The following is a 25,838-nucleotide window of genomic DNA, read 5'->3' as shown; positions in this document are numbered from 1 at the left end:
CCCATGAGAGTTTGGCAACGGGTCTGTGCATGCGCACGCAAAGGAATAAATGGTTACATGCGACGTGTCCGTTCTTTGTGTTTGCGAGTGCATGCGCATGTGAGATTGTGTGACAAGAGAGCCTGTGCTGATGGCTTCATTGAGGCCCGTCTCTGCAGCGGTGCAGATAGAGTGGCCTCCCAGAGTGATTGCTCTTACAGAAGGGGGTCTTTTGTATTCAAACGCCGTATGTGGGGCAGGCAGGCAGGCTGCAGGGCACTCTATTCACAATCCGTAAAGTACAGGACGGGGTTTGGGCTTTTCAATTTTCTCCCCCCCCCCCCTTTTTTTTGGTGGGGGGAGGTAATGAGGGATTTCCACATTGTCTGAAAAGACACATTGGTGAGCAGGGATTTTTTTCCCCCTCTTTAGATCAATTTGTGATGGGGTGAGGTCTACTTTCACCTGTCCGCTACTTTTAGTGGAAAGAAAATTGGCTGTCTTTCAGTGTTTGGGTATGTTTTTTTTCTCATTATGCAAATGAACCTCTCCAAGCGGTGATCTCACCACCAGTCATTTGGTTTTTCATGTGTTGTTGTTGCCTACAGACACACACCAGACTTCTTCCTACACTGAATGTGAAAAATATAGACAAATAATTCACAAATATTTATTCTAAAGTCTCTTCAATATATTATAAGTTATGCCCTGCATAAACTTTATAAATGACAATTTTACCAAAACCCAGATAAAAGACAAGCAAAATCCTGAACTTTAAGAAGATTGAATTTAAAAGTAAATGTATTTAAAAAAAACAAATATAGCATACCAGCAGATATTACTACCATTTTTTACTATTTTGTCCCTTTGCTACAGTTCATTAAAATGCGTAACATCCTTAATGGCTTAAGGATTTATATTTACTGTCACTAACAACCAATCTTTGTCACGAGGTGCACAAACTTGGTCTACAGAGCTATTTCACCGATTAAAGAAAGAATTCTAAGCATTTACTCAGTTGCTTAAAGGTCAGATCACTGTCATCTCTCTGTCAGAACAGATGAGGAAAACAGGAATTCAGACACAGGAATGGCAAAGAGCATCCTGACAATTTTCAAAATAAAACACCCTGCTTCTGGTCTACTTTGCAGTATTACACTTTACAAAAAATACTATTGCTAGAGTGACTTTAGGATATTTTAGCTATAATAATAATAATGGATTGCATTTATATAGCTCTTTTCGGGACCCCTCAAAGTGCTTTACAATACCACTATTCATTCACTCTTACATTCACACACTGGTAGAGGCAAGCTACAGTTGTAGCCACAGCTGCCCTGGGGCAGACTGACAGAAGCGAGGCTGCCATATTGCGCCATCGGCCCCTCTGCCCAACACCAGTAGGCGGCAGGTGAAGTGTCTTGCCCAAGGACACAACGACCGAGACTGTCCGAGCCGGGGCACGAACCGGCAACCTTCCGATTACAAGACGAACACCCAACTCTTGAGCCACGTTATATTTAGTATGTTTTTTTAATGCACTCCTCAGTACTAAAAGGGAGCATTCCAGGAGTTCTAGGTACACTTGTAAATCGTTGTGATTTCAAAGTAAGTTTCAGGGTTGTAGGCAAGCACTGAGAACAATTTTGGAATCACTTTCAGTGACCCTTAGAAATTGTCTCAGTTGCAGATATGCTGCAGACACCATGGGCGAGTAGTCATTCCTGTTACACTTTTTATTTCATGTTTGCTTAAGGTTGGCCTGAAAACTGATGTTGGTGTTTTGTAGTGTAGTGTCTCTGGCATCACAAAAATTGTGTTTGCAGACCAGGCAGATGTCTGCAAACACATGCTCTCCATCTGATGAGGAAATTTATGTCAGTAAGACCGAAAAAGAGCCCAGCGCAATAAATCCACCGGATCTCCTCCTTATAGGGGTCGAGGCTTCAAGGGCTCCATGTGTTGTCATATTGTATGGACATCAGCTAAAATCTTGAATCCCAAGATAAACAGACTGCATCCCATCCAAAACATGTTTCCTTAACTGCAACCTTTTAAAGTTCAGCTTACAGATTTCTCTCCCACTGCGCGCTGGGTGAATAAATCATTAGTTTACATGTTTTTTGCGACCTTTACTCAAAGGACAACATTATTAACAACATTGCAAAACACTGCACTTGAGCCTATTTTAAATATTTGGGCTCTCGTCCAGCTTCGTACGTCTGCAGCATGTACACTGGCGAGCCTGTTCTGCTGTAATAAACATGTCTAGTATAAACTGCCATCACTTAACATAATCAGAACTGGCTGAATTACAGGCTTTTTGAGCAGAGTGCATCCTGCTGCTCCACGACAGCAGTAATGAGATGGATTAGCCAATCATCATAAAACAGGATTGTTAATGGACACTGGCCTAGACATTATTTCATGGATATCATCACCTCTTAGTTCGGTTTCCGTTCACTTCTCTTCCATTTGCTTCTATTAATCCATTTCCCCATTTTTTAAATTCACTTCTGCTTTATATAAAGTCAACACCACTTTCTCCATTTCCTCCATTTCATTTATTTTGTCCTCCACCTTTCTCCTTCTCTTCGCCATCAGCCTCTAAAGCCTTATCTGCTCCAGATCCTGCTTCGCTACCAAACCTTTTACAATATGACTTGTCTGGCCAAGATCTATTAAATTCCCATCTCCTTTACTTGAGCAATCTGAGTGCTAATTAAACTCACAGACAGAGAGCGGCAGCAGACCGGCCTATTCACACACTGCTAATCTTGGTCTGGCGCACCGCTGAAGCAAACACGGCACTGATGCTGCTGGCTTTATGCAGAAGTATCAGGAATGCAGATAATTAAAACTTTGCGAGGAGAAAAACTGTCCGCAACGGAGGGGACAAAGCAAATTCATATCACACTGGCACAGCAGAAAATGTGTACAGGTGGAGGGTTTAATTAGAGAGCTGCCATCTCTGTAAACAAATAAGAGCTGCAAGACTTATCATGTGTTTGTGCACCCATTTCATTCTGAAGTTAATTACTGTTATGGAGGGACACAAATGCCAAAATCTGAAATAAATGAATAACTAACTCAGTAAACAAATATGTCAAATATGGCATTAATTCATTTCAAAAATATGAATTCATGAATTTATATTTGTAGTATTTTCCCATTCATTTCTTTCCGTTGCATTCGACACTTTATTTCCCAAATAAATTTAAGTATCTATTAAAGTCATTTCTTTGTTAATTCATTCATGCCCGTGTTTATTTTTCATGTCAATTCTACATTTAATACCAAATGAACTGTTCACTGACTCACTTGTTTTAACTTATTTGATTCTAATAGTCTATTAAAATGAATTGAAAAATAAACCTCTTTTAATATCACTTTGAGCTTAATCTCTATATTTTCTCTGCATCGTCTTTGCTTTGAAGTATTTGAATTATTAAACTGACATATATAAATGCTTCTGAAAACACTGCTGATAAAAACACTTAATAAATAGATTTGGGAACCTTTGAGTTCTTAAAATTATTAGCATTTTAACTGTGCTGCAACCAAGTCCACTTATTGATTTCATCTTCATTTCAATTCAGTCTCACATACAGTGGGATAAAGGCCAGTATGTTAAAGAGAGGGCTTGTATATGGGTGGATGTAAAGAGTCCAGAGAGCTTGTGTGTTCATCCAATGCTAACAGGATTAGAAGGTGATCATATAGTGCTCTGAGTTTCTGAGACATGCACAGAGGTTGAGGTCAATAACTAATCTGATTTAGGTCTGTGTATTATATGTATGTGTGCTCAAGTCTGCTCACTTGTGATTCTACAACACAGTGTCCTGATCCAGCTGGGGAAGGCGGTGTTGCCTGTAAACGCCACAGATAAGGCTGAAGACAAATATTCCACGAGGCACCTAACACGTCAAATCTCGGCAGAGGAGTGTCACAGAGCTAGATTTATGGGCTTGCAAAGTATGGTGAGCCTCTATTTTAAGACGGCTGGATCACATAGTAACTTTTGCTGAACGCATAACCTCGTCTGGAGCAGGTTATGTTCAGACTTTTGGTTCGTCATGGATTCTTTTTCCCATGACATGCTCTAACTGCCTACACTCATCATGGGCATGAATGTCATGGCAATTTGGGGCTTTTAATGAATTCTTTGAACTGTTCTTTTTCCAGGGTGGAATGAACAGACAACATACAACTTTAATAACTTCAGAAAAAAAAAAGAATTGGGTGAACAAGTGTGACTTTATTTTTTTGAGCTGCAAAAGCCGACATACACAAGTTCAATGCCGTGTGGAGAAAAGATTGAGCTGTTTGGCCAAAATGACAAGAGGAGTGAAGTTTAGGTTTTCAAACCAGCTGTTAAGCATGGTTATGGTGGTATCATGCTTTGGGGCTGTTTTGCTGCATATAGTACTGGTACACTGCACAAAGTGGATGTAATAATAAAGAAGGTAGAAAACCTCAAAGCGCTTCTTTACCTCAAATCAATATCCAGACAGTTAAAACCACAACACAATTGGGTTTTCCAATTCTAAATACAAAGCAGGCTAACATTAAACTTCTGCAAAAATTACCAGAATATTCATGCCCTTGATGAGTGTATGTAAATATCTGACCAAAACTAGTTTCAACAATTTATGTCCATTAAGTTGGTGATGCAGATAATCTCTAAATATGTTTTAATAGATGTTTTTATCCTTATCACTGAAACTCTATTTTACACTGCTAACTGCAGCTAGTAGAACAGATAGTCAATCCATTTTATCATAATTTCTGCCCAACAACTGCAAAAATCTAGTAAAAAGTCATTATGTTTGCTTGCTTGCCCCAAGTCATTCACAGGCTGATTATGATCTGCTATAATCCTGTGAGTACGTTGCCACAACATGATGACAGACTATGAGGAGAAGATGATGAAGATGAGTGAGATGCTGAGGGGGATCAGAACCCACAGTTCATAATTACCCGTTCTCAATATTACCTAAAGTAATTACCCCTGGTAAACCTACTTTTTTCTTATTTGAACTGTAATTTTTCTCCTCATAAAATTCTTATGCTGGAGACTCAATGAGAAAATAAAGACATTCATCATTTTTTTATCAACTTTTGTATCTGTTTAGTTTGTGTATCTGAAAGGTCAGGAAGTGAGCATTAAGGGTGTGTTTAAACATCACACGTCATCAACGCGACTCGCAGAACAATACCAGAAGTGGCACCGCTAATTTCCCACACTTTGTCCCACGCCAGTGTGGCACGAATATGGGAGGAGGGGGGGGAAAAATGCATAAATGTCTAAGATAGCGTTCATAAAACCCGTGCAGCCAGTGGCCTGGTGAAAGACTTGTGCAAAGGTTTTCAGAGGCTCTTCCTTTTCCTTGTGCGTGAGGCAACATCTGATATTAATTTGGCTGATTTTATGCAGAGTTCAGATAATGAATTGTTTCTTTCAATCAACTGAAATGTACTAAATGTGACAAACAGCTGCTGGATGGTGTTCCATACAAACTGGGCTCTGAAAACTGGCAAGATTTACATTTGTTTTTTATGTTATTTGAAAGAAAACCTGAGACACAAGAGGAAGCTTATTTTATATTCAAGGTACCAGACTTTTTTTTTCTTGCTCGCTCAGTTTGTTGGATCTATATTTTCCATTGATTTAATAGCCCATCATGCTGCTCCCAGCAGTTTTCCCTTGGGTGGAAAAAAAAAACCCACATTCAGCTGAATGAACAGACCATTTAGATGACTGATTTTAACTCTTCACGTAAATGTGAAATAGCTGCAATTAATTCAGCAAATGTGCAATGTATGTTTACTCTGGGGAAATGCTTCTTGACCGAGTGTTTATGAGGAAATTGTTTATTGTGTAAAGGTAGCCCACTATCCCAACAGTTGTATATAAACAAAACTTGCACAAACACTGTAAAGCAAAGGCTGGTCTTTCTCAATCTCTGTTATTGAAAACACTGTACAAATATCCGGCACTTCAATGCAACCTAGCGTTGCACTGACATACATAACTAGGCTGTAAAGAAGTTACAGTTGCATCCACATACTGTTTTTGCATTCATACACTCCTGTGTCCACATACCATGGACCAAATACAAAGCTGTCCATCCCTTAACTGCCCATCCACTTCAAGGAATCTTTTGAGTTACAAATTGTCTGAACTGCTTATTTATGTTAATTATTTTCTGTAGCCACTTAAAGTATATGCCTCATACATGTGAATTTAGCTATTCTGAATGAATAGCTAAATTTGAGTAACTGTTTAAGGACATGGTTTAGAGTTCATATAAAGTCCCAATCAAAAGTTTAAGACCACTTAAAAAATGGAAAAAAATCTTATTTTGCATGGTTGGATCTTAACCAGGTTCCAAGTAGAGCTTCAATATGCAACAACAACAGATGGGAGTGAGTAATAACTCAAATTTGCTTACACTCTAAAAACAGATAAACTAATTTGCTATGTCATGTATAAACTGTGATGACACCTAATGGACAACTGGAGACCAGCGCTGCAACATTTGGTCTCAGCCCAATTAAATATTATAACCATCTGCAGATTTAATTGTTACAATTAATCGTAAGCTCTCACTTATGACTCATCACTGAAGTCCAGCTGTTTTAGCTTCAGGTCAACTCAGTGTTGATTAGGATAAAGGCGCCTCTACATCCTCAGTCTGCCTAAGCTGGCGAGTCAGGGCAAGAGATTTCTTCCGGGGGCTTTGAGCTTCAAAGAGGGAGAAACAGTGTGAGTACAACATCAGGAAGTTGGCTGTCTCTCTTTTGTCAGGGAACGGACTTGCTTTCATGTTTCCTATAAAGCCGGTTTCCTGATAAGCAACACAACTAAAACCCAACAGTGCACTGCCCTAAGTCAATGCCCTAAATAAACCTTGAACACGAATTGTCCAATTTTTAAGTCTCTTAATGTATATCAGAATTGTTTCACAAGTGTTTAAACCTTGTAATATTGGTTTTGATTAGTGTGAAAAGTACTGACGAAAGGCTGGGAATTTGATATAACAATGAGAAAACTGACTTTAGTCTAAAGCATGCGTGAAGCTATGTGAAAATTCATGCCTCTTGCAAATACCGTGACTGGTTGAGTGATGCTGATGATTCAGTTTATGTAGAAATTATAGAAGTGGTTTTGTCTTAAATGACATGTTTCATTATTTTCTGTGTTTATTATACTTAACAAATCAAATGAAAATACTATCAACAACAACTGGGTCTAATGATTTGTCTGTTTACCCATGCGATCTTGGTAGCTGTGGCTAACTGAACCCCATGTTGCTCCCAGTAGAAGGCAATTATCTTGTATGGCAACCAATGATATGTTAATGAGAAACACAATAAAGAGTTTTACAGAGCTTTGGTAGGTTAAATGAGTGCAGACCTTTTATCTTAACCCAAAGTGACAGATTTGGGGAAATATAAGACTCAGACTTACTGAAAATTATTTCTGTCTGTTTAGCTTTATTTTAGAGCCAGGAAGTAATTAACTTTGCTGGCTTTGTCCTTTTACAAGTGCTGAACCCCTAAGAAATACTTCCATTCTGCTCGTTAAATAAGTAAGTATCCTCAATTCATGCTCAACGGACAGTAAAAACTAGTATAAACCAATTATTGTGATCCAATTCTCAGCACTTTTTTGATGCAGTGATGAGCTGTTCACTGTTTTAAACACTGAAACAAAGTTTTGTTTAAAACTTTCAAAGTCTTGAATAAAACCCACTGTCAATATATGGAATTAGTGGTAAAAAGATCATGAACCTAATCATTGAGAGTGTTACTCCCTCGTCTGTTTTTCAGCAGATTGATTACCCAGTCTTTATCTCCATCTACGTGATTGATTGATCACTTCCCATTACGCTTGTCCCGCAAAATCGAAGTGATCTGACTACAATGCCTCCACTGCCACCTCAGCTAAAAATGGTGGCTGGGGCCCCTGAAGCATTTCCTGAGAGCTGATGTCAATAAAAGGTTGTGATGAATCCTCAGACTCACCAGCGGGAAGGCTATGAGAAATCAATTGCTAATAAATCTAATGCTTTACATCTCTACGGGGTGAGCAGGGCAGGTGCAGTGAACAGAAAGACTTGGTTGGGATTTAAAGGGGCCAGCCCTGACAGCACAAAAAAAAGCTTTATGTTGAAAGGGGTTAGGGTTAACTTACCGGACTGAATTGCAGAAGTTGTGCAACTGTTCATCCTTGAAGAATAGCAGTTTAAGTATGTTGCAGACCAGCTGTATAGAGTTGTCGTACAAATGACTAGATGCATTTATGCAGAAAAACAATAGAGACTAAGGCTTGGCTAGCATTTCAAGTGTAGCAACAGCAAATTACAGTTTTACATCTCCATGAACACCCACAGACCACCAGGAATGCTTATGCAGAGTTGTGTTTATCCTGTATACATTAAGATGAGAACCCTACTGCAAAATTTATAGAATTCTGCTAAGCCTCACCCAATAAATATGCCATACAGTTTGGTACTGTGCCCAACAGCAGACGCAGCGTGAAACACTTTTAAAAAAGAGTCCAATGGATGCTGAGTTTTATAGGGTTTCCCCACACAGCCACCTCTTATCAGTGAAACAGTGGCCAACTCTAACACCCTCCATCCCACCAGTAAGATCCAGCCAGAACAACCTCCAGCAATGTTACCAAAAAGCAAATGAGCAGCCAATCACCTCTCAGTTTTCCATCTAGCTTAGGCTCGACAGTTAATTACAGTGTCTGACTGTGGACGTGTAATTAGAGAGGCCTCCGCGAGTCGCCTGCATCCCGTGATAAATGTGATGCTTGATTAAAAACGGACAGAGCTCTGTACCCTGACTTAGTCAAACAATGCATAAATCAGTGTTGTGTACAGGCTGGGGATATGTTGTAAAATGTAAGACAGTGGTTGTTGTATCTTCGCTTGCTGGGATTAATTATTGCTTCAACATGAAAAGCAAAGAAAGCCTGTTTTACTCAGGTATTCATTTGCTGCGGCCCATTTTTTATCACCTCATACTATGTGAAAACAAGCGTTAAACCCCAAACTACTATTTAAATGTAAAAAAAAAATTAAAAGGAATTTTTGTTAACTTCAAATTCAAGAGCACTGGGGGAAAAAGAACCAGTTTTACAAATTAATTGTTATGCTATGCTTAATTGCTTAATGTTATGGTTACTTCGATTAATTAAGCATAACAGAGATGCTTATTCATAAAACGGTCATCACTGAGTCACAGACTATTCCTTTACACTTTATCCCAACTGATTGAGTTTTTGTGAGTTGTCATGCCCCAGAGGCCCATTCTTGGAAAAGAAAAACCCTAATTAATTATAAGTCTATAATTATATTTCAATTAAAACTGCAATTTAATCAACCAGAAGTCTATGGCACAATCCAGGAGGGGATGTCCCTAAAATTGTTGTATTAATTTAGGCTAATGTTCTCTCTATTATTGCAAAATCAGGCCACCAAACAGCCGGACAAATCCTGTAGGAAGCCTTTGGACTGCATCATAGATGGAGAAGCATATTAATATATAACATATGAATATATATTTTGTTGGCTTTGGAATATGAAATGCTTTAAAATAACATTCGCTTTTGACTTCTCAGTGAGGCTCTGAAAACAGAGGTACCTGCATTTTGTTATATTCATATTACACTTGTCACAATACAAAACCGTCAATCTTTATGCCTTACAATAAAAGACACTATATGTGGTATCATTTTCAATAACACATTGCTAACAAAAGAAGCATTGTTTTAATGAAGAACAAGACTGGTCCGAGCAATTGTATTCACCTACAGCCTTGTTTATTTCCTGTGTCTGAAGACCTGGCATCATTTTATTATTAGTCATAGTTCCTATCTGCCACTTTAATGATAACTTAACAGACAGCTAATGTGAATAATTGGCAATGGTTAAACGGAAAACATGAACGTGTGCACCGGCCAAGTTAATATTTATAAAGACTGCTTAACACTACATTGTTGTTGAATCGGGAGCTTTACCCTCACAAAACTTTGCCTAAAGATCAGGGTGGCAGTCTTTAAGATGGGTTTGTTGTGCTGCTGGTTTGTTGTGCTGCTGTGCAAGTGTTCAGCTGCTAGTGAAGGGAGGGGCTGTGTGTCTACAGCAGTTCTGTGTGAAGCTGTGCATTAGCTGGAGGAGGTGAAGATGGCACTGCTGCTTTTAACACTGTTGAAAAATTGATATTAGTATCCAAGTATTTGTTTGTTTGTTTGTTCTTTTGATAACCACAAGTAGTATATCTATTCTTTCTTCTGGCATTTTCCTGTTTGAGGTTACCTGTGCTTTACTGCACCAGTTTTTTTCTGTTTAGTCTTTACTCCCTCCCCTCATCATCTCCCGCATGTTCATGAGTCCTCCTCATCATTCCCTGCATTTTGGGGTAGTTTTTTTTTTTTTTGCTTTTGTGTTTTTTCCATTTTTGGGACTCTTCTGTTCTGGGTCCAACTTAGAAACAGTGTTGCAGCAGTACAGCCTGTCTACCACTAAATTGTGCAACTGAAGTCTCCATTAAAGAAAGAATTACTACATTTTATTTTTGTATCCAAATACTCTAATATTATAGTCACAATACATACAATTTTAAACAGCAGGTAAAATTCTCTTTCCTTTTCCTCTTTAATTCACTTCACCTTTTGCTTCTACAATCAATTCCACTGGCCTACTTCCAAACAGCTCCAGGTGTTGGCACAGTGACCTATAAAAAGGTGCACCCCCCGCCACCTAAACTAATCACTATGAAACACTCCTTCCATATTTGAATTGAAATAGGGGGTCCAAGACCAGGCAAGTGCCTGGCATTGATTGTTCTCTATGGGGAATAGATGGGTGTTGACAGGTCACAAAGAGTCGTGTCTCCGAAACGATTGCCAGTGTTCTCGTCTCACTTTTCACCCAAGTCCAGCTGTGTAACTTAAATGCACATGTTCAAATTTACACGCAGAGTACCAGGTGTGGACACAAAGCATCACAGATTCCCACTCCGGTCTTGCTGGCCTAGTTTGTTCACTTGCAACGTCCAACAGAGTCTATTGTCCTTCACCAAGGATAAGGTTCCCTCTCTTGTTCTCCTTAAAAGTAGCACGCAGCCATTAAAATAAAATGGTATATTAAATTTTTTTAATTCCTGAAGGTTAATCAAAAAATTATGAGGATTCTATAATCATACTACAGATCTTTGCCACTGAGACACGACTTCTGTTCAGACCTTGCAGTTTCTTTGAGAAACTGGATCGGTTTTGATCTGGAATCGAGATTATAATGAAGACAAGTTTAATTGCTGATGACAAATCACAGAGCCAGTAGAGGATTGCAGTGCTGCAGCGCTGCCAAGGGAGCAGCTGGAGAAACAAAGCAGCATTCTGTTTCTGCTCAAACGCTTTCTGTCTCTGATTAAGAAAAAAAAATTCACTATAATGCTCCCCTAGAATCGTTTTGTAATCTGATCACAAATTTAAAAATGCAGCTATTTTGAGAATGTGGAGGATTTGTATTATACGTAAAGAATGGCTACGAGTCTTACAGAAAACAGTGTTCAGTGTCACATTCTGGACCAGTCAAGTTTCTCTGTGTTTTGACAGCTTTCAGTGGTCAGATTCACATGCAAAATTTGTAATGGCCAAGTAAGCTGCACTAACAGACCATACAGCACTGTATCCAATTCAGAATAGGCCCCTCTTTCTTCTGCCGTGACCAGTTGTCACATTCCAGCATTAGCCAGAGAGAAACGGCAGCTAAAGAGGGGTACCACAGGGGCCAACCCAAACTAAATCTGTCTTCTTTTCAAGGATCGGTGCTAATTATCTAAGATCTTTTCAAATTCTGATCTGTGATCTGTTAAACACGGCTGGTACAATGAAACTATTTTCCTGAACTTAACTTTAACACTGGAACCAATGGAGTCATCCCAAGAGTGGAAACAGCATCCATTTGACCCTCAAGTTTGGACAAAGCAAAAGTCGTCAAAAGTCATTCAAAGATAGTTTCATTAAAGACTTCTTTTGAAGCCTTTAATGAAACTATCTGTGGACTACTGGCAAGTGCATGGATTATGAAACTGATAAGATTTGGTGGATTACACAAAAACATGCTAAATTCCCTTTCCTGCAGGAGGTTTATTATAACCCAAGTTTGTCAAACTATCAGCAGGTGTTCTAAAATATATAGCTATATTTGAATGCTGCAGGAAACTATTATAAAGACCATAAAACGCATTGTGTAACACTATAAAAAGACCATATTCCCCTCTGAGATAGACTGGAGGGAAAAGCAGACATGATGTCATATTATAACATCATGACAAGTGTATGGAAGACTGGGTTACAAGTGACTGTGGCCAAGTTGTTCCCTTTGTTATTCAATACATGCATATTACACAAGGAGGCAAAAAGAAACTGAACTTTTCTCTAATGTTTCCACATATATGAAGGAAACAATTTCATTTCGGGGCGATCGTGGCTCAAGAGTTGGGAGTTCGCCTTGTAATCGGAAGGTTGCCGGTTCGAGCCCCGGCTTGGTCAGTCTTGGTCGTTGTGTCCTTGGGCAAGACACTTCACCCGTTGCCTACTGGTGGTGGTCAGAGGGCCCTGTAGCGCCAGTGTCCGGCAGCCTCGCCTCTGTCAGTGCGCCCCAGGGTGGCTGTGGCTACAATGTAGCTTGCCATCACCAGTGTGTGTGTGTGAATGGGTGGATGACTGGATATGTAAAGCGCTTTGGGGTCCTTAGGGACTAGTAAAGCGCTATATAAATACAGGCCATTTACCATTTACCATTTGCTTAGCAAAACAACTAGAAACAGGGACAGCTAGCTTGGCTCTTCCTGAATATAACAGATTCTGCCTGTAAGCCTTGCTAATGATAATATATTGTATCGTTTCTATTCAGGGAAACTATTATATACTTTTTAAATTTTCTGTCATATATGTGAGGTTCATATATTAAAAAGCACAAAGATTAGCACAAAAAATCTGGATAAGCTTGACAACTGCTAACTAATTCCTTTTTATTTGTACAAAAAAGGCAAAGTGTAAACTAGAGACCACCTTCCTCTGAGATTGCAATAACTGCAAGACTGTTTGTGGTGACCGCATAAACTTGAAGAATTCACATACCTCAAATGGCAGACATCAAGTAGACATGAAAGAAAAATAAAAGACCGCTTGGCCATTGGGTCTTCAACTCTCCGTGTTCATATTTGTGTCCACAGTAGAGTCCAATCAAGGCCAAACGGCTATACAAATCTTCCACCTTCATGTTATCTCAACTACACAGCTATTATCGGAACAGTAAAGGTGACAGCAAGGTTGAAAATAACACAAAACCTGTGGGATCATGCCCAAAAAACAGATTCATAAGATGAAAAGAAAAAATATATGATAACAAATGATAGCATGCACCCTAATCTGAAGGGATATATGGCAAGATGCTACCTAGACAGATGTCTTTGGTTTGTCCAACAAGTATGTCAAGTATGTTTCTTCTGCTAACAACACTATTTATCAGTAGATGCTGCTGGTCATAGTAGGAAAAAAAACATCAAGACCACAGAGTATAGACTAAATTGGTGCTGTCAGGCAGCTCAATAACAGTCTAACTTGAAGTGGTATCACAGTTACAGGGAGCCTTGGGGTGGGAGGGTATGTCTGTGTGTATCTTTTGATGAAATATGCGCAGTGTGACGGATGAGCTAGCCCATCACGCTCCACAGTGACTGCTAATCGGACTGCTTACTGTGTGTACACAGCACAGATCTACCACAGGCCAGCACCTTTGGATGTTTCTTTGCTAACACTCACATGAAAGGGCATGATTGATTGCCTTTAATACTGAATTTCTTTTAATCAAGGGCAAACCAATTATAGTATCGACACATTCCAAGTTCTCTGGTGTCTGCTTCTTATCAAAGTGAAAGCGAAGACACATCACAGAGCTCATATAAATTGGTCTTGTTCTTATCCAAATAAAAAGCATGCATTATTCAATGGCCTTCAATACAGCCCATAAGATTAAGAAAATGAAACTAACTAAAAGGCTAAACTGTATAGGATATTCAAAAATCTATTAAAAAGAAATTACAGAGCTGTCATAGCTTGTCATAAAAGCACAATAACTGTACAGCCTTTCCTAAAGCCACTGATCCATGAATATTAAAACTGCACCTCTGAAGAAAAAGAGAGACTGGCTGGTTTATCTCCAAAGCAGCCATTATCATGCAGATTTGCTGCAGTCCAAACTGCCATGTTTATTTAAAGAGCAATTCGCCTTATCTTCCAAAACTCCCAATACCTGCAAAGCCAGCCAGTGATTCCATCACAAGATTAACTCCAAAGAAAAAAGTTCAGTTTCTTTCTGTAAAAATGGGTGAGCAGACTATTGAACAGTGCTTAAAGGGCAGTGCAAAATAGGAAAATTAGCTTAAATGTTTCCTATCCTTGGCTTGGTAATTAGAGAGGATAGTTAACTTGAGGGATGATATGCTTTATGCTTCTAAACACAGAATAATGACCTTGCAACTGAGCCAAACCTGAGTGACTTGGTGTTTTTTGACTGAAACGGTGTACCGCAAACCCGAAAAATGCAGCTATATGGCAAAACAGGAAATTAGTTAGAAACTCAGAACAGCTTCGGATCAAACCATGCTTATTCCATATTTCTGAATAAAGCAACGCTTTAAGAACAATAGAAAATGCTTTCAATTCCAACAAGCTACAATAATAATATTATTTCCCTTCATTATGCAGCTTGTGTCATCACTCCTCCAAATAGCCCTCTGTTATACCACAATGAGTCAGGGGCTAAACAACACAGTAGCATTGAGATGTCCACACTTCCTCTGTCTGTATTATCTCGTGTGATTCTCAACTTTTCGCACTTATCAAGAGGAAACAGGAAACAAAGAAAGGCTATCTCACTCTGCAGAGTAAATCAAGGGCATTGGGTGAGAAACAAACAAGCTATATGCCTTATAAACATTTAGAACACTTCATCATGACCTCTTAGAGGCTTTGCTTCTGACGATTACATAAAAGGTAACAAATGCCAAATTTCAGCGTAATCACTTCACTCCTGCTGCATCTCTGGACCACATACTATACCTTTGAGTAAAGGTAACAGGGCTGTCATATGATCTCTCCTGAACCCCAAATCCCTCTAGCCCTCACACTAGCTTTCACATTCTCCACGTCTCAGGTTTTTATGAGGTGAGAATCACAAACTGACTTTCCCCCACACACACACTGGGTACTCTGCAGCCAGCCCTGTTTGGGCCCAGAAAGCCTTTTTCATATTACTATATTTTTATTAGCCGACCATGTGTGAAGCTAAGTTAGTGCCAAGGCTGCCAAGCTAATGAATCTCTACTGGTTTTGTGAAGCGCTTGGCACTTGGAATAATAATTAAGGCACAGTGCAATCTGAGTGTCCCATGCTGAGATGAATGGGAGTTTCATCGCAGCTCGCATGGCATAATCATTTTACTTCATCATATTCTAGGTATGTCCCAAACACAAAAACAGTTTGGCAATAAAAAGTAAATAAAAAGAACATTTATTCGTCATAATATTCTGGCGAAATTTCTATCCAGCTTAAAATAAAAAGCACTCCAAATATCCAATAAGCTGTAGCTGTTTAGTTGTAAAACACAATATGGTCAGCAGGATTGAATTCTTGAGTATTTTGTTTGCTTGTGTTTACTAAGAAAGAGTTGACACTCTTCATAGAAATACCTCTAAATTAATTCATTATACAATTTGTTGGGGTTAAGATTTGGTTGAGAGAGTTCCAACCTTAGCAAAAACACCAGTGAAACTCATATCATGTTTCCTATACTATCCCAAATCCCCTATGCAACCACCTATTGCAAAATTCTACCATAAATAGAGAAAAAAAAAAGCAAAAAAAAAAAAGCCTCCACACAAAGCTCCCAGCTCATACCAACCACAAGCATAATCCATCAGCCCAATCATTTACACGACAATCTCCTGACGGCTTCCTCATCACAAGGGAAGGGCTGTCATTGGTCCCCATACATGAAAAAACAAACCCTTCCACATCCATGAACACATCCTTTTAAGATTGTGATCAATGTTGGGATTTGGTTTAGACTCACTTTTCAATGTGTAGTGAAACACAACTGCTTTGTCAAGTGCAGGGGAAAAAAAGAGAAAAAAAAGGCATGTTTGAGTTACTGTCCTGACAGCTGTTCTGGGCTAGAAAAAACTCAACAGTCACTGAAAAATGATACACAATGGCTATTGATTACAAATGGTAGAAAGAGTGACCGTGTGATCCCCGGCTTCGGTTTGGTTTTGTATTACCCCCCAACTGCCACGACTTGTTTTGAAGTCCACCTCGCAGCGTAAAGAGCGAATGTGGATGCTCACTCCTAAGTAATCCAATGCCATAGAAAAAGTGCCTTGCTTACAAAGAAAAGTTTAGTGCCCTGTGGTAGAAATTCAACCCCATGCTGCTGAACACAGTGATGAAGGGTCTCAGATTAAGAGGATACACGCATTTGGACAGATTATGTTTTCACCACTTTATCTACAAACCTGAGAGTTCCGTCCTACCAAATCTAGCATAAGTGTCACATGACAAATCTGTGCCTTTGGTATGTGTATTGTGCAGAGGGCTGGCAATCTTGTAAGCAGAGTTGTCAGTGGCTACCACTGTTTTGGGATACGCATATGGTGTGTACACAGGGAGGGTCGTGGGACTGAGGTTTGGCGGTCCTGTCTTGGCAGAAAGGCGGGGCGACTGCGGCCTGTGGAGCACAAAGGCCAGCCAAGGGTTACTGTAGCAGCCTCAACCAGCCTCATGCATCGCTGGGATCTGATGGGACAAGGAGGGACAACCTAAAAATAACAAATCCATCTCTTTTGTGTGTCTGTGTATTGGATGCAAGCATGATACAAATATTAGGTGTTCCTTAATAGCTTTTAAAAAGGTACTGAGAAATGTACTGACGGTTTTTTAACATGTTTGCAACAAGCATATATGTTTATCACCGATTTACCTGCCAGTTTATTATCTGCTTAATTTTTTTGACCTAAGAAATGCAAGAAATGCCAATATCAGTTTGCAAAAACTCAGCAACACTAGTAAACCTAAAGACGTTTAGTTTATCATTACACTGGGGAAAGAATATATTAGTTTCTTACTATTGAAAAATCAGATTAGTTGAGGATTTGACATTTTTGCCTTTAAAACCCCCCCCCCCCAAAAACCATGACCTAAATGCTGTATGTGAATTGATTAATAATTTTAAACAAAAGTTTATTTCATTAATGACCAGAATTCTACCAAAAGCAAATTTGTGGAGTAATGTATTAACAAAATAACAGTGCAAGTGTTTTTCTCAGAAGAATATGTCAGTTCAGAATAAATAAATGAAAAAAGGCTGAAGCAGACTGAATATGTTTATGATAGTAGGGTAAACTTTTCAGTTAGAAAATTCTGGCGACTGTTTGCAGTCCTGAGAACCAACTCGAATGGAAAGCAGCATTTATCAAGGGAGTTCCACCATACAAATCTGTGTGTAACAGACAACATGTACGATGTGCAGAACATAAAACATTGTTTACTGTCAGATCCCAAACCATCTGTGTGTTATTAAAGTTATTGTTACTGTACCACATGCGTAAATGTGTGCACTGCTGTGAAACTGAATTTAATCTGTGCCCTGGGGCTGGTGTCGCACATCCCACAATTAGAAAGCCTTGCCTTTGTAAAACCTAGCTTTGTTTGGTATGAATATCCAACAGTATGTCAGAAAAGCTTAAAAGGTCCACTTAGTCCACTTAGGATTGAGGCCTTATGACAAACAAGTGGTACAGCACTGCAGGAAAAGAATGAGAGCTTTAGGCTATAGTCACACAGTCCCAGAAACTATATAGCTTTTTACAGTTTTGCTAGCAAGTAGCTGGTGAATGTTTGCAAAGAAGTTTACCATACAAACTACAAGCACTTGCAAGGAGCTAGCAACAGCAAGCAACCTCCCACAACCACTCCCCAACTGGTTGGGAAACACACATTTTTCCCCTAGTTACCAGTCGTTATTCAGGGTGCCTGACCAGTCTCTTGGCCAGGGCTCTAACAACCGCTTTCACAGCAACTGCCAGTTGTACAGTTCATACAACACCACTTAATGAGGAGGCATGAATTGCGACCCATTTAAAATAAACTAGTATCACGCAAATGGAGCTGTTTGCATTGTTGTGTGCATTTGTGTAGTGTAACCTTGAAACTGGAGATTTAAAATGAAACTTAATCTTCATCCTGTTCTAAAGTTAGACATCAAAGATGGCAGACCATACAACTCTACAATGACAACTTTAAATCAAAGTAATCAAAAATCAAACCTCTCATAAGATGGTTCTGATCAACAGAAAATGTCTCAGTGCCCCTTTGTTATGAAGAAAAATCTCTGCAAGTGGTTTTATTTACCACTCCTGTAAAAGCTTTGAGCTCATGTCATTTCAAGGAGATTGGCCTTGATGTTTCATTCTCTGTCTTCAGCTGATCTATTGCCATTTGTTCCCTTAAACGTGGAGCTCGACAACCACTATAGGGGAAATCTAATTCACCCCATTCAACTTCCTGACTTCTCCAAGCCTTCATTTTTGGCCTGAAAACAGTTTTGAAGCCACAATATCTTAAAGGTTGACCACTAAGTGCTTACGTTGACTAAAGTAATCAAGATGAGACTCCTTCCCCGGCCTTCCTATTGTTTTAATGATAGTCTGAGGTCTCCATCCCAAGTGTAAGGAGTCTGCAGAAACAAGACATCAATGGCAACACTTCTTAAAGCTAGGGAGCAAAAACATATGTGAATGGTTATTGGGTGCATATGATGGTGACACATTACTAGAAAAGATTTTTTTTCCCACCACGAAACCACACTTTTCATGAGGTCTGCCCATTTCTCCTCGAAAGCACATAATCCTTTAGTACGCAAATCTGGTTAAAAGTTCCTTGCCTCAAAACTATCTCAAATTACTGTTCATAAAGACCCTTTTTCATCAGTTATCCTTACCACACTTTAATTCTGTCTTCAGGCATTTTACACTCAAAACTCTTCCTGACAGACACAGACCGTTTCACCTCAGCTGGATTACTTGCTCCACACATAGTTCAGAAAAAGAGACTTTGTTCAATCATTTGATTAGCTTTCCTCTTGCCTCAATATTTAGCGTTTCCAAGCACGTACTGTAACTTAAACAGCCTCAACGCAACTGGGGCAGATGTTTTAGATAATTATTCCACCAGAGGCAACGGGATTCCTGGCAGCATTTAATATGGTGGGCTGAAACTGATCACAACGAGCCTCAACCCATAAGAGATAATAATTATGAGCCGTTATCATGAACAGATTTGATCGAGAGGTGACAGGGGACATTTGGTTAGAAATGACTTTTTTTTTAAAGTGCAATGTGCTAATTATAATTTTTCATTTCCTCAGCCTCAAAAATTGGTTATTCCAAAACATTAAATTGTTTCTTACTGTTTCAGTCATGATACCATGTGTCACCACATCCACGGTGGCGGATATTTTAATGAGGTATTTCAGTAATGGGTAATGTAACAGCACCCGAAAAAAGTTTGTCTTCAATGCTTTTTGCCAAATAGGCTCTGTAAGACCTGGTTATCATTTTTTGAAAATATTTCTGTGGAAATGTCTTCAATGTGCATTATTTTTTAAAAGTGAGCAGGAGGTGACTTTTCTGTTTGTAACATAAAGTCCAGCTGTATGCATCTACGGAAAACTGCCCCTTAGCCCCTTTGATCAATGTCCTCAGTAGAACTTCCTGATGAGGTTAGGGTCTTAATCATTGCTTTAAAACATTTTTGAATTCAGCATGATGTTTATTTTGTAAAACTACAATCTCATTAGCTTCACAAAGAACAATACAGCAGGCTGTGAGAAGTCGCAACTATATACAGCGTAAAAGGTAGATGTAGCAACCATGACATCACCCACTGGTTTCTAAAGTCCTGTTTTGAAGCCTCAAAGTCTTTTTGCAACCACAACTATCACCATCTGGTGGCCCTCGGAGAAAAACCAGGTTTAAGGCACTTCTGACCTGCATACATGTTGTACTGTTAATGGTCACTATCGCATGAGCTTGTGACATCTGTTTTTTAAAGGTTAAGGCAGAAAAAGTGGAAACACCTGCTGTTGAAAACTAAATATAAAAGAGGAGAGTTTTGGGGTTTTTTTGCCTCCCACTACCTACGGTTTGGAGCTAGTTTGGAAAAACAAAGCATTCTGTCTCCTTTAGATCCTCCTTTTAGTCTGGCTTTCATAGAGCTCACTGTGGCTGCTTCTATATACAGATCCTCTTGCAGTTCTCTTGCCCAGGGTGTGCCACAAGGTTCTGTTATGGGGCCTTTATTGTTTATGTACAGATATTTCATAGGTGCTTAAGATTATATATAAAGTTGGAAGGCTTAACAATGGGGAAACATAAATCCTTGTTTGTGCTCTGAACAGATTTGAGCCTCAGGTAGTATAAACTCTTGTCCCCTTTGCACGGTTACCAAATCTTTTATCAGGAACCTTGGGGTGACTTTTGACTCTGCTGTTACTTTGGATGTTAATGTTACATTTCTGGTTAACTTTAAACTTTCAGAGGTCTGCATGGAAGAGCACCAGCATACATCAGTGAACTTTTACATCCACACATTCCCTTAGGTCATATGATCAGGGCATGCTGGCTGTGCAGCATACAAGGCTGAGATCTAAAGGAGCTTTTGCAACAGTGGCCTCCAGACCCTGGAACTTTCTCCCACTGAGCTTAAGATCTGTGGACTCAGTGGTCTCTTATAGGTTACTGATATAAAAACTATGTAACCATCAGTATTTGGATAGTTTAAGGATTTTTTTTTGTTTGTTTGTTTGATTTTTTTTGCTTTAGCAAGAGCTTGATTGAGTTTTGATATTGTCTGTCTTCTACAGATCCTAGAAATTTAGTAGTCAATACCACTACCAGTAGAACTACACAATCATCAATACTCAGTTTGACACCAAAACAAAATGATTATCCCTGAACACAAACTCCTATATTGAAAATTTAAGTAACAAAATTAAAGAGAAGTGAAACATAATGAAATGTTAGTAGGCTGCTCATTGACCAGCCTAACACTACTATGAGGTATAAAGTTAGTCACATTAAATTACCTCAAGCCTGATTTTTACAACGGCAATACCAGATGTCTCAAGCAAAAGGGTAACATAAATTTTTAGGGTAATAAAAGAAGGACAGAACATTGGATATTGTTTACTGCTGAAGTTTTTAAACAGATCTAGATGCTGGTCTATTAGATACATTGCTAATATTAGAAGTATTTTGTCCCTCTGTCTGAGTAAAGGTATTGCAAATACCAGTTCTGGCAACATCCCTACTGTGTTCAGTATGTTCAAGAACCTGTAGAACATGTAACTGTTAGATCCAGTTAGACTCAGGTAACCTATCTTGTTTACATTATGTTTATGTTTGAGCTGATAGAAAAATATTACAACAGAAAAAAAAATGGCTATATGGCAGCTGTACAGAAGACAAAAAAAATACTTGAAAACTTTTTGTCTAGTTAACTCCTGATTCAGTCTGCTGTTAGACATGTAAAATCTTTATTATTAAGTGAGCATGCTTCCACAACGTGACAACATACAGAGGGAAGCAAGAAAAGCAGGATTTTCTGGATTTGATTCTGTTTTCTCTGAAAGTGCACAAGGCAGTTTTGTTTGTTTTTGTAAGTGTTCCACAGTGCTAAGCAATGTGTGCATCATTAACATACATAATCCATTAGCACTTCAATTCAAAGCTATATGGTTTGAACTATGATGAAAGGGTGCTCCTAAAAGGCAATCTCATCTTGATGCATTTATCGGTTAACCACAAAACCCGAGCTAGAAAAGGAGCAGATGCTGCAACTAACAGACTCTGTGATCCTCAGTCTTCACTGTGCCACTTCTTTTGAGTCACTATATGTGTGGTATATTTAATTAGCGCTGAAAATATGGAGATTTTTTACAGTGCACTTTTCAGGACCACGTTGCGCCATACAACAAAATCCATACGTAGCCAAACTTGTGCAGCCCCGGGAGATGAAACTGTTTGGCTAAAACAAAGAAGGAAGATGTTTTCACTTCAATGCCCTTGGGGACCGTAATGCACTTCTGAGCTGAACAGAGGGTCTGTGACGTTACTGGGGTCACAGATGTTTCTTGGAGACACTGAAAGCCACTTAGCATGCATTTCATTTCTCTTCTCATTCATTTATCTCTTGTCCTTGCCTCACATTTGGCGTCCGCTGAATAATGCCACCTAAGTGAAGACATCCATTCAGCCACTTGATCCATTAGTCAAAAGGTGTGGTTATAAAACCAATATTATTGAGATGTCAGAATTACACGGAGCCACATTTGTCAAAGCTGCGATGATGGGTATTCAAAGGAAAGTTCAGAGGTTATGGTGAATACATTTTCCAATCTATTACCAAATCTCTTACGCAATCAATCTGACAAATACAAACATCAACACTATGGACATTTTGTTTTTTTTATGGATGAAACCATAGATGAAAAGTCTGCCCTTACATTTGGCTAAACCCAAGGAAAGCCCTACAGTAAAAGAAGTCTTGATCTTTTTCCCTGAGTCAAATATGGCCTGGCTCAACTCCCCTCCCAGCTCCCGTAAAACTTAGTCATTTCACACGCAGAGGCTTTTCATTGTGATTATCACTGGCCAAGAGACTTCTTGGCCAGGCCCTGAGCAATGCCCAGGAAAAACACTTGACATGATTGAAAAAGCAGAGACATGCCATAACATCCCCACAACTCAGAGTGCCTGAATTGAGAGGTTTTATCTTCTTCAGCATCTTGTGTAGGATGCTAGGAGCTGCATGTGACATGTAATGAGAATTTGATTAGAGAGTTAAAGGTCAGATAAGATCGCGTAAGCTCCCTACCAGGGGATAAACAAACTTGACTACAACCAAATCAGTCTTTGCAGAGAGCTCCGTACCAGAACGATTAGTTGAACTCTCCTCCACTTCAATCCTTCTCCCACCTTAACCTTTTGCTCGTAACTCTCGTTCAAACCCTGAGGGAAGAGACCGGGAGCGCACGACTCTTGACCCCAAGAGAGGACTCCGTTTGATGAACGACCAGAGAATGTCAGACCTCTGATTGGTATTCAGCCTCCTCCATCTGAAAGCACTGAACCAAAACACCAGTTCTTGTCCTCCAGAGTGTAAATTACCATGGTGACTTTGATAAATACACAATGTTGGGTGGGGGAGATACTGAACTTTCACTGATGGGATGAAGAGCAAGCGTAGGCTGGAGTGGGCAGAGCAGCTCCCCCGGATAATCTTTCACCGACTGGCTTTTTGACAACCTTGCAATGCCGTGCAGACAAAGCCGATGGCAACAGAACCTCTGGGCATTTTTACAGGGGGATACTTGGCGAGGTGCGATGTAACTGAAGATAGAATAGGAAACTTATTCCTACCACCACTCGCACGTTTCTGTGCTGCGTCACCTCCTTTTTTTCACTCCGTCCTACTCAAAAACAGCACACAGAGGGGTCACCGATGGTGCTGAAAAGTGAAAGTGGGGGGATATTTTGACTTTTAAGGGCTGTCCATAGATGCTAACCAGGCAGCAACCTTTCTGACTGAGCTGTGGCTGAATAAGGGAGACAACCTGCTCTCTGTCTGTTCATGCTTTTAATCCACAAAGAAACCTACCGCATACCTTGCATATCAGCAGCTTCACCCCGTGATTCAACACTTGATAATGGAAGATGAATTGATATCAGGATTCACAGAGCCAAGCTCTCTTTATGGCCATATACAGTATTTCAAGGTCAGTGGGGAACTATCTGTCCAGATGTTCTTTTTCAAAGGAGCCCAGCTGTGCTGCAACTCCCAGGCATTTACATTACGAATTGGCGATTCTAACAAGCACAGATGAATTGCGAGCACACCCACTCCCTGAAATGTACCACATTTTTCTCTTTTGTACATGGCTAGTGTCACCTAATCTGATCTTCTGCATTTTGTTGAGCCCCTTATGCTTATGGAACCATCTATCTTACTGGTTTGCACATATCTTTTTTCCTTTTTTACTTCTCAGACTGTATGAAGACAATAAAGACCAATTGCAGTTTCCCCAGAACAAGGATAATTATGTTTTACAGCATTAAAAAACAAACATTTGGGCTCTTGGCTGTTAATTGGATATAGTGTATAAAATAGGTCAATATTTGTCAGCGTTTTACAGGCTAAACAATAGAGGAGTCAATGGAAAAAAATAATGAGCAGATAAATCTTGCTGATGCAGATATCCCTAAACATAAGACTTCTGTATGTTTGCTTTACAGTGATCATAACTTTGAGTCCTCTTTTGTCCACCTTTACATTTTACAGTAGATCCCTGTCCATCTCTGTCCAGGGGTTCTCTCTAATCGCTCTTCCATAGCTATTAAAATGCTGGCATGTTTATTCAGCTGTTTGCAAAATCACTCCCGGTTTAAATTAGCCTTATTCCCCGGAGAGTAGGGCATTGTTAGAACAAGCATGAGTGCAACACAAAGAGCATCAGAAGCAGTGCATGTGCATGCAGGCGAGGGGACCAGGGCTGCTATCGCTTCACAACGTGTTGAACTTGAGCTGTGAGGTTCCTTACTGTGGAAATAAACCCCGCGTCTCTGTGGACTTTAATCATGTCCATCATACTTAAGAATTATTTGTGGGGCTAAGCACAGAACATTAAGACGTACACTTAGTCATGAGGCTATATGAACTCAAGAGCAGCTCAAGTTATATGAACGCACAGTTGAGCACAGTAGATGCTTTAGGAATATTACAACATTTATTTAACGCTTGGGTTTTAGTGCACTCCCACCCCCTCACTCTCTCTTTGTGTCTTGCCTTAAGCCGACAAATAAGCGGTGATTCATCACAGGCTACAGACAAAAGCACATGCAAACATGCGGACAGGAGCAACCACCCGTCCCTCTCCGCTTCCCTTCCGTGCCGACGTAACCGGAGGAGATGACAAGTGTAGGAGCGGGCTGTGATGTTGTTGGCAGCGGCGCTGCTGCGCTCTGTAGGCGAAACATACCTGTCATCGTAGCAGAAATCTGCGTCCAGCGTGTTCAGATAGAGACCCACAGCCACGGCGGTGCACACGAGCTCCGTGATCATCTCTCAAAACCAAAGTGGGAGAGGAACCGGGATAGAAATTATTGGAATCAGGTCCCCTCGTCTCTCTGTTTGTGTCTCTCTCTCTGAAGTCTCTGTTATTATGCTCTCAATTCAGCCGCTCGGCAGCAGAGCTCTACAGGCAACGCAGGGCATTTTCCCGTGTCATGCAAAGTGTGTCAAAGTTTGCCTTATCACCCTCTAACCCATTGTGCTGTGAAACGCGTCAAGCCTGGAGAAGTGGAGGTGCAGCTGTCGCCCGGTCCGGCTCGGAACGGTGCGCATTTCTGTGCTGCGGTGCCTTCAGTGTGAGCATCTCCCTGCCTTGGCACTGGAGAGAGCAGAGCGGGGAGACGCATGTGGTTTTCAGGGAGGGTGAGCATGCGCAATGGGCTCTGCATTGGAGAGAAAAGGTGGCGAGTGAAGTAAGGATTTGTGGTCTTGCGTGTTACTGAGTGATGGGCTACACTGCAAATCAATTATAAACAGGGAGTCATGCATTAAATGGTAGTTGCAGATTGTTGCCATGACAAGATTATATTTTTGATTTCATGCCACGGAATCCAATTTTTACCAAAAATGAGGAACAGACTTC

General features: G+C 39.9%; 1 protein-coding gene across 1 annotated transcript in view; it reads right to left on the bottom strand.

The window, feature by feature from the left end:
- Positions 1-25,583, bottom strand: part of LOC146499527 (protein O-mannosyl-transferase TMTC2-like) — a 63,007-nt gene extending 37,424 nt beyond the window's left edge. Inside the window, exon 1 of the mRNA XM_085137257.1 lies at positions 25,164-25,583. Coding sequence (XP_084993383.1) covers positions 25,164-25,246 — 83 coding nt within the window. The 5' untranslated portion in view covers positions 25,247-25,583. The remainder of the gene's footprint in view (positions 1-25,163) is intronic.
- Between the last annotated feature and the right edge of the window lie 255 nt (positions 25,584-25,838).

This window comes from Neolamprologus multifasciatus, chromosome 17 (assembly GCF_963576455.1).
Source record: "Neolamprologus multifasciatus chromosome 17, fNeoMul1.2, whole genome shotgun sequence".
NCBI lineage: Eukaryota > Metazoa > Chordata > Actinopteri > Cichliformes > Cichlidae > Neolamprologus > Neolamprologus multifasciatus.
Note: the sequence above shows the minus strand (reverse complement) of the source record. Positions and strands in the feature narration are given on the sequence as shown.